Raw genomic sequence first — 9,129 nt, forward strand, 5'->3', positions numbered from 1 at the left:
CAATATTATTCAAAATGGGTGACCCTGGAGGACATTATGCTGAGTGAGGTATCTCAGTCACAAAGGGACAAATGCTATATGGTGCCACTGTCGTACTAAATCTTAAAAGACACAAATGGTGACTTTCGACATGGACCACACATGATGGGCTGCATAGGAATCAGACTGACTACATTTGTGGAAAGAATAGATGGAAAAGCTTAAAATTGGCAGTCTAAACTAGGCCAGTTGTGGGCTGTGGGTCAGGCCTTCAATTAATTATGTGCAAGTTCAAAGGTTCAAGTCCAGAATTCTTTGGAGGCCAAAGAAAATTGAAACACTTTCATGAAAACCAAGATATGATCTTGAATCTATTTGATATGGATTTCAAAATCATCTTTAGGATAGGTTTGAAACATTGAAAACCAGTGATCAAAGACCAAATGAGTTATGAGGTGATATAAAGGAAGAAAGCAAAGGTCATTACAAAGACAGAGGAGAAAGGGAAAAAAACCCCACCAAAATAGATGTCATAAGAGACTCTAAAAATTGCACTAGAGTGTTGAGAAGCCCAAATGAAAGGTGGTGGTTGTTGTTATGTGCCATCGAGTCGCTTGCGACTCATAGTGACCCTATGTACAACAGCTCTAAACTCTGCTCTGTCCCGTGCCAATCTCATTGTCTCCGACACACCCATCCCGATTGCCCCAGTCACCGAATCAATCCACCTTCCAGAGGGCCTTCCTCTCCTGTGCCTGCCCTCCACCCTCCCAAGCATAATGTCCCTCTCCAAGGACCGGTACCTCCTTACAACATGACCAAAGAATGTCAGACGAAGTTTCAGAATCCTTGCCTCTAAGGAACAGCCCGGTTTAACCCTCTCCAGGATGAATCTGTTTGTTTTCTTAGCAGTCCATGGTACCCTCAGCACTCTTCTCCAACACCAAAGCTCAAAATCATCAATTCTTCTATCCTCCCTGGTCATTGTCCAGCTCTCTGACACATAACAAAGGATTGTAAAGACCATGGCCTGTACCAGCCGCACCTTAGTCTCCAGAGACACACCGTTGCTCTTCAACACTTTAGAGAGGTCCCTAACAGCAGACTTTCCCATCGCGATACGTCTTTTACTTTCCTGACTGCTGGTGCCAAGAGTGTTGATTGTGAAGTCAAGCAGAATAAAGCTGTGAACAATCTCAATCTCTTCACCATCCATCCTGATGTTGCCAATTGGTCCAGTGGTGAGAATCTTTGTCTTCTTGACATTGAGCCTCAATCCATACTGAAGGCTGCAGTCCCTGACCCTCAGCAGCAAGCGCTTCAGGTCCTCCTTAGTTTCAGCAAGCAGGGTCATGTCATCTGCCTAACGCAAATTGTTGATAGATGTTCCACCATTCCTGATACTGCATTTCTCCTCATAGAGCCCAGCCTCCCGGATGATCTGTTCTGCATAGAAGTTGAAAGGGTATGGAAACAGGACACATCCCTGGCAAACGCCCTTTCCAATTTTGAATGATGCAGTGTTTCCTTGCTCTGTTCTGATGACTGCCTCTTGGTTCAACTGTAAGTTTTGCATTAGCATGATCAACTGTTCTGGGTTATCCATTCTTCTCAGAGTCAGCCACAGTTTGTTATGATCCACAGAGTCAAACGCCTTTGCATAATCAATGAAGCACAGATAGACATTCCTCTGGTACTCCCTGCTTTCAGCCAAGATCCATCTAACATTAACTACAAGATCCCTAGTACCACGATCCCTTCTAAACCCAGCCTGGACTTCTGGCAGTTCTCTGCTGATGTGCTGTTCCAGTCGTTTTTGTATAATCTTCAGTAGAATCTTGCTTATATGTGAAATCAATGACACTGTTTTATACTTTCCACACTTTGTTGGGTCTCCTTTCTTTGAGATAGGGACAAATATAGATCTCTTCCAGTCAGTTGGCCAAGTGGTTGTTCTCCAGATTTCTTGGCACAACTTGGTGAGCACGTCCAGGGCAACATCTGTTAGCTGAAATATGTCAATTGGTATACCATCTATTCCTGGAGACTTATTTTTTGCCATTTCCTTCAAAGCAGCCTGAACTTTTTCTTTCATCCTATAGGCTCTTGCTCATATACCCAGTGAAAATGTTCATCAAATATGAAGGATAAATTAGGCCGTTTGCAGAAAATCAGGAACTTAAGGAATTAATTAAATCAAGACTAATGCTATAAAAATATTAAAAGAAGACTTCATACAAGAGACAGCAAAGAAAAGTTGATGGACAAAAGTAATCAGCAACCACAACAAAAAGAATTCAGCAAAATGGCAATAACACAAATAGAAAAAGAATATAAGATTGGGAGGGGAAAGGCCATTAATGTTGCCTACAAGAGACATATCTAAGAAACAAGAAGAAAGATAGACTGAAAATCAAAAGGTGGGGGAAAAAGTATACCAAGCAAATGGCATCCATAAGAGAACAGGAGAGTGGTAATATTAATCACCAATAAAACAGATTTTGGGGTGAAAGCATCAGAGACAATGAAGGACACTGTATAAAGCTCAAAGGCAGAACAGAACAAGAGGACATAACCTTAATATCTATACACTAAATGAGAGACCTGCAAAAATCATAAAATAAATGTTAATAGAATTTTAAAAATTTATTGTTTGGGTTTGATTTTTTAAATTGGTTTTCTTACAGAGTTAGTATGCAATGTGTTATTATACTTCATTCACATTGTGTTTCATACAATCATTCCCATGTATTATGTGTTTTTTAAAATGAATCATCATTGGACCTTGCCCATACACTGTTTTTCACCTGGATCTTTCCTTGCCTCCTTAATCCACCATACTGTGCAACCCTATGTTTTCACCCCTACCTATACCTATCCTCAACCATACACTCCCCAACCCCTCACTTAAGTTCTCATACACATTTTAATAGTTATCCTTCTATTTTGACAGTAATGGTCTTATGCAATATTTGTCCTTATGAGACTGCATTAGTTCACCAGCATAATGCTCTCCAGCCTCTCCCAAGTTGTGTAGTAGTTTTCAAAATCATTGCTTCTGAATATACCACAATTTCTCAATCCATTCAGTTGTGTTGGACATTTGGCTGTTTCTACATTCTGCGATGGTGAATAACACTGCTGTGAACATTGGTGTACAAATCTCTGTTTCAGTTCTAATTTTTTGGGGGTATATTCCTGGTAGTGGAATAGCTGCATCATATGGAGGTTCTGTGTTCAACTTTTTAAGAAAATGCCAAACTGTCTTCTAGACTGGTTGCCCTATTCTACTATCCCACCAACAGTGTATGAGAGTTCCTACCTCTCCACATTTTCTCCAACATTTACTGCCTGCTGCCTACTAAACTTTGCCACTGCTACTGAGGTGAGATGATATATCTTTGTGGTTTTGATTTGCATCTCTCTTATTGCCAGTGATTTAGAGCATTTCTTCATGTGTCTGTTGGCCACTTTGAATGTCTTCCTCTGTGAAAAGTCCAAATGTTTGTTCCCAGTCAGTAGGCTTTCTTTTCACCCTGCTAGAAAAAGCTTTTGATCCGCACAAAGATGTAACCTTTAGAAAGTCCCATTTATCAATTTTATCATTTCCAGATTGTGCATTTCTGGCTGTATTTGGCAGTCTCTTTTTACCATAGGCTAAGCATTCTAAGTTTGCTTCTAATTAACTTAATGGTTTTGGGCTTCACTGCCAGGTTTCTGATCCACCTTGAGTTGACTTTTTGTGTATGGTATGAGATTTCAGCAGTCCAGTTTTGCCAGCACCTTTTGCTGAAGAGGTTGCCACGTCCCCATTTGATAGGTTTTATTTCCTTGTCGAATATCAGTTGACCATAGATAGATGGATCCATTTCTGGGTTCTTAATTCTGTTCCATTGGTCTATGTACCTGTCATTGTACAAGTATCATGCTGTTTTGGTTATTATCGCTGTGCTATAGAGAATGCTATGCTTACCACTTCATTTTTGCTTTTCTGAACTGCTTTGCTTATTTGGGGTCTCTTTCCAAATAAATTTGACAATTTCCCTTTTGATCTCCTTGAAAAATGAATTGGTATCTGGATTTGGATTGCTTTTGGTAGGATTGTCATTTTTATGATATTGAGTCTTCCTATCCAAAAACAGGGCACATTTTTCCAAGAGCTCACTGAAAAGAAAATAAGAAAAGCAGTACTATTTACAATGTCTGACAATAAGATTAGTTTTATCTCAGCATAATGCTCTCCAGCCTCTCCCAATTTGTGTAGTATTTTACAAAATCATTGTTCCTTAGTGTTGCATAGTATGCCACTGTGTGACGGCATTTTGAAGACCATGCATGCAGAACTGGAAGTGGTCTGTGGCTGCCAGATAATCAAGACTAGCAGATTGTCTTTCTTGTCCTTAGGATGTTTAGGAATCAGGGTGAGAAATTATCTGTAGCTGTGCTAGCAAACCTAATCATAATACATGGGTGAGGAGGGCCAGTGTATTGAACATCTTTGTGCATTCTTTAGCCTGAGAGGAGGGGAGAGCCGTATCCCTAGTAGGAGAGCTATGGGAAGGAATTATGACTTGCATTGATCCTAGCTCCTGGTGGAGGCTCAGCAATCTGATGCTTAATGTCAAACTAATTGTGCAGTTACTCCTTGGTAGCTGACAACTGGAGTGGAGTATATGATAACTGTGAAGATTAGTCGGACCACATGCAAAAGACAAAACATGAAAAATCATTCCTGTCCACTTCAAAGCAAAAAGAAGCTCAAAAAGGTATGTAGTTGGAATTATCTGAGAAGAACTTCATTATCAAATAGAAAGCAAAAGTTTATCTTTGGATCAGCTGGTGAATTTGAACCACCTGCCTTTGGGTTAACAATACAATTCATTAGACCACAGAGCTCTCTGTTGGACATTGATGGCTCCTTAACAGTATGGGTTGGGGATGAGTCAGGCATTACCTAGGGCCTACTTGTCACTACTTGGGGCCTCAGTGGGAAAGTAGGCAGGACCCTATAATTGTGTTATCTGCTTATACTGTGCTGATACAGTCCTTAGTAACCTGAACACAACTACTTGACCAGCATTACTCTCCTTCCCCTTCCAGACCACTCTCCATGGCCTTTATGGTGGATGCAGTATTTCCTCTTCTTTGGGTTTCTGGATCAGGTCTCTGAGAAATGTTCCATTTACTCTGCCTCTTTCAGCTTTGATCAGCCTCTTCTTACTCTACCTTGTCCCTCTTCATGCTTCTTTAACTTGGGCTGGTGGACAAATGTTCAATTCATGCCTGGGATACGAGTGCAAGAGAATTGGAGAGTGGTATTACTACCTCTTCCCAAGTATTCTCTGGGTCCAGTGAGACTTTAGACTTCATACATACCTGCTTCATAACTTTAGGTGGTGGAGTGGGGTCTCCCCAAGTGATAGTTCTTATTCCATCATATTATATGCACAACTTATCATGCATGACTTCACATTTTCCTGGGGAGGATATGCAGGTGTCAGAATGTCAGAATGTTGCAAGAAACATTTTTGCTTCCCTTCAAAAGAATGTGTTCTCAAAATTAACTATTTTCTTTTTCCTTCAACAGAGTCTCATTTGTGATTTTTTGATATACACTGTGCCCTGGATGAACTATTATCAACTCTGGAACAATTCTTGTCAGGAAGGCTAAGCGAGTTAGCGCAAAGACCACAAATTACAGTCTCAGACAAACTTGTTGTGTCCTTTCAATTGTTATTTTTGTTGCTATAAGCTACCAAGTCAGATCCAGTTCATAAGTGCCCCCAAAGGGTTTTCAGAGGCAGTAAATAGCACGGGAGTAAATCTTTCTACTGCAGAACAATTGGTGGATTCAAACTCCCTGTTTATTATAACATACTAAAAAGACCTTATATTCTTCATTGAAGTCTCACTACATATCTCCTCACAATTCTTTTTTTCTCTCTCTTACACACATACACCCACACACACATTTTTCATGCTTGTGTACTCTCTTCACACACATATGAACACATACATATGCAGTGGTCTTTAGGGGACTGATAGAATTAGAGAAGGACTCCACAATTTATTTACTTTAACCACATTTCTGCCATAGGAAAAGGACACAAACAAAAACCAGTGAAGGAACAAAGTGCATAGAGTGAAATCTAGAAGAAGCTGGAGGCAAGATTCCAAAAGCCTTCTCCTGATGAAGTCACACATTTTGAAGTGTTAGCAATTAGTGAAAACTACCAGAGACTTAGCACCCAAGAATTTTATTCATGCTTAAGAATGTCAGCACTCTCGCCTGGTCCTCAGGAAGAAAGCATATGCTTAGCATAAATATTGTTCAAACAGTAGGCACATTGAGTAACTATTATCAGTTAGAGAAAATTTTCTTTTCATTTATTTCAGTTGGACATTTGAACCCCCAGATTTCAGCCAAGGACAATCTTGTAGGTGTGGTCATCCTGTGACAACAGTCAGTGAACAGTGCAGTGAGTTGTCGAATCACCTGTTGTTTCTTGCCGAGGGAAGGAGGCTTATGACTCATAACTGATCGGAGAAGACAAGCTTTAAAGCATGCATAGGGAGGAGAAGAAAGTGGCTGCATTATAACAGTTAAAGGAGATTTCAGAGCACAGAATATGACATACGACAGGGAATGTTATTAAATAATTATATAGTTACTCTGAAAAATAGTTTTTCCATTTAAAAGAAATATTAAACTAAATACAGCCTTCACAATATGACTTAGCAATCTCACTTCTGGGTATTTATCATGTTGTTGTTATGTGCCATCGAGTCGTTTGCGACTCATAGCGACCCCATAGAAAAGGAAAAACTAACAACCTTATAAAATCTATATATAATTCTCACAGAAGCTTTCTTTGTATTAGCCCCAAGCTGACAATAATGAGTCCTGCACCAGGTGAAGAGTTAGACTGTGTGGAGTGTTTATACTGCGGGATATCACTCATCAATAAAAAGGGGCAAACTTTTCATAGGTGCAATAAATAACCTAGATGAAACTCCAGGACATTATCGCCAAATCAAAAGTGTATTGTTCCATGAATATAAATAACATTTCAAACTGAAAAATAATTATAGCTCTGTTGTTGTCATGTACCATCAAATTAGAGCTGAACCATAGATGACTCTCCAGCAGGTTTTCAGAGTCAGTTAAGCTCAAAAAAGGAGATTGCCCACTATTCTCTCACAAAGCGGCTGGTGGACTCAAACCATGTGCCTTCAGAACTGTAGCAGTTTCTTGCCACTAGGCCACCGAAACTCCCTGTATTTCTCTGTATATCTATGCCTCTATAAAATTAAAAATTTATAAATATGAGGAGCACATTGTCATGGATTTATGACACTGTCAATTGATCCAGAAAAGGCCTTTGACAAAGTCAAACACCGTTTCCTTATTAAAACACTCAACGAAATAGGAATAGAAGGGAATTTCCTCAACATGGTAAAAAGTATACATGCAAACCTGAGGGCCAATGTTGTTCTCAGTGGAGAGAAGTTAAAGGAATTCCCCTTGAGAACAGGAACTAGGTAAGGATGTCCACTATCACCTCTCCTACTCGGTATCATATTAGAAGAAGTCTTACTGGTAGCAATAAGACAAGAGAAGGAAATAAGAGGTATCCAAATTGGCAAAGAAGAGGTAAAATTATCTCTGTATGCAGATGATATGATAGTATACTTAGAAAACCATAAAGATCCAGTGAGTAAACTACTGGACATAGTTGACCAATTCAGCAAAGTGGAAGGATACAAGATCAACATACAAAAATCTGTGGGATTTCTGTACAGTGATAAAGAGAATATAGAACTGGAGCTAAGAAAACATATCCATCACAATAGCTAATCACAAGATTAAATACTTGGGATTAAATCTAACTAGAAACACAAAAGACTTATTCAAAGAAAATTATAAAACATTACTACAAAACAAAAATAGAAACAAAAATAGACCTGGGGAAAATGGAAGAATATCAGTTGCTCATGGATAGGAAGACTCAATATTGTGAAAATGACAATGCTACCAAAGGCAATCTACACGTTCTATGCAATCCCAGTACAAATACCAATACCATTCTTCAATGAGATGGAAAAGGCAATCTCCAATTTCATTTGGAATGGAAAAAGACCTCAAATAAGCAAACCACTCCTTAATAAGAGAAACAAAGTAAGAGGCATCTCACTCCCTGATTTTAAATCCTACTACACTGCTACAGTGGTCAAGACAGAGTGGTACTGGTATAATGACAGACACATAGATAAAAGAAAAGAATTGAGAATATAGAAATCAGCCCATCTACCTATTGTCAACTGATTTTTAACAAGGAGATGAAGTAAAATCACAACCTTTTTAATAAACGGTGTTGGCAAAATTGTAAAACCATCTGCAGAAAATTGAAACAAGACCCATACCTCACACCATACACAAAAACCAACTCAAAGTGGATCAAGGACCTAGGATGAAAACCAAGAACTATAAACTTCATTAAAGAAAAGTATGGAAAAAACCTAAAGCACTAATCCACAAGTCTTCCAAGCATTCTGAAAACCCTACAACCAGGAGAGGATAAAAGAGATTAATGGGATCTTCTAAGAATAAAATTCCTATTGTTGTTGTTGTTATGTGTCATCGAGTCATTTGCGACTCATAGCGACCCTATGTACAAGAGCTCTAAACACCGTTCTGTCCTGTGCCAACCTCGCTGTCTCAAACACATTCATTGCCACCACTCCACTCACAGAATCAATCCATCTCATTGAGGGTCTTCCTCTCCTGCGCCGTCCTTCTACTCTCCCAAACATGATGTCCCTCTCCAAGTCCCTCCTTGCAACATGCCCAAAGTATGTCAGATGAAACTTCAGAACTCCAGGGAACATTCTGGCTTCACACTCTCCAGGACAAACCTGTTCTCCTAGCAGTCCATGGCATATTGTATATTCAACACTCTTCTCCAGTCCCACAACTCAAAGGCATCAATTCTCTTTCTATCATCCCTATTCACAGCCCAACTCTCTGATGCATAGCACGTAATTGCAAAAACTGTAGCCTGGATCAGGCACACCTTAGTCTCCAGCCTGACGTCGTTGCACTTCAGTACTCTTGAGAGGTCTCTCACAGCTGACTTTCCCAATGCAATT

At 39.6% G+C, this 9,129-nt stretch overlaps 1 protein-coding gene across 1 annotated transcript in view; it reads left to right on the top strand.

Annotated features, from left to right (window-relative positions):
- CSTL1 (cystatin-like 1) overlaps positions 1–5,650 on the top strand; it is a 22,049-nt gene extending 16,399 nt beyond the window's left edge. Inside the window, exons 2-3 of the mRNA XM_006902901.1 lie at positions 4,632–4,745; positions 5,567–5,650. Coding sequence (XP_006902963.1) covers positions 4,632–4,745; positions 5,567–5,650 — 198 coding nt within the window. The remainder of the gene's footprint in view (positions 1–4,631; positions 4,746–5,566) is intronic.
- Positions 5,651–9,129: the final 3,479 nt, after the last annotated feature.

Source organism: Elephantulus edwardii, unplaced genomic scaffold (genome assembly GCF_000299155.1).
Source record: "Elephantulus edwardii isolate Elephantulus edwardi_28Jun2011 unplaced genomic scaffold, EleEdw1.0 scaffold00467, whole genome shotgun sequence".
NCBI lineage: Eukaryota > Metazoa > Chordata > Mammalia > Macroscelidea > Macroscelididae > Elephantulus > Elephantulus edwardii.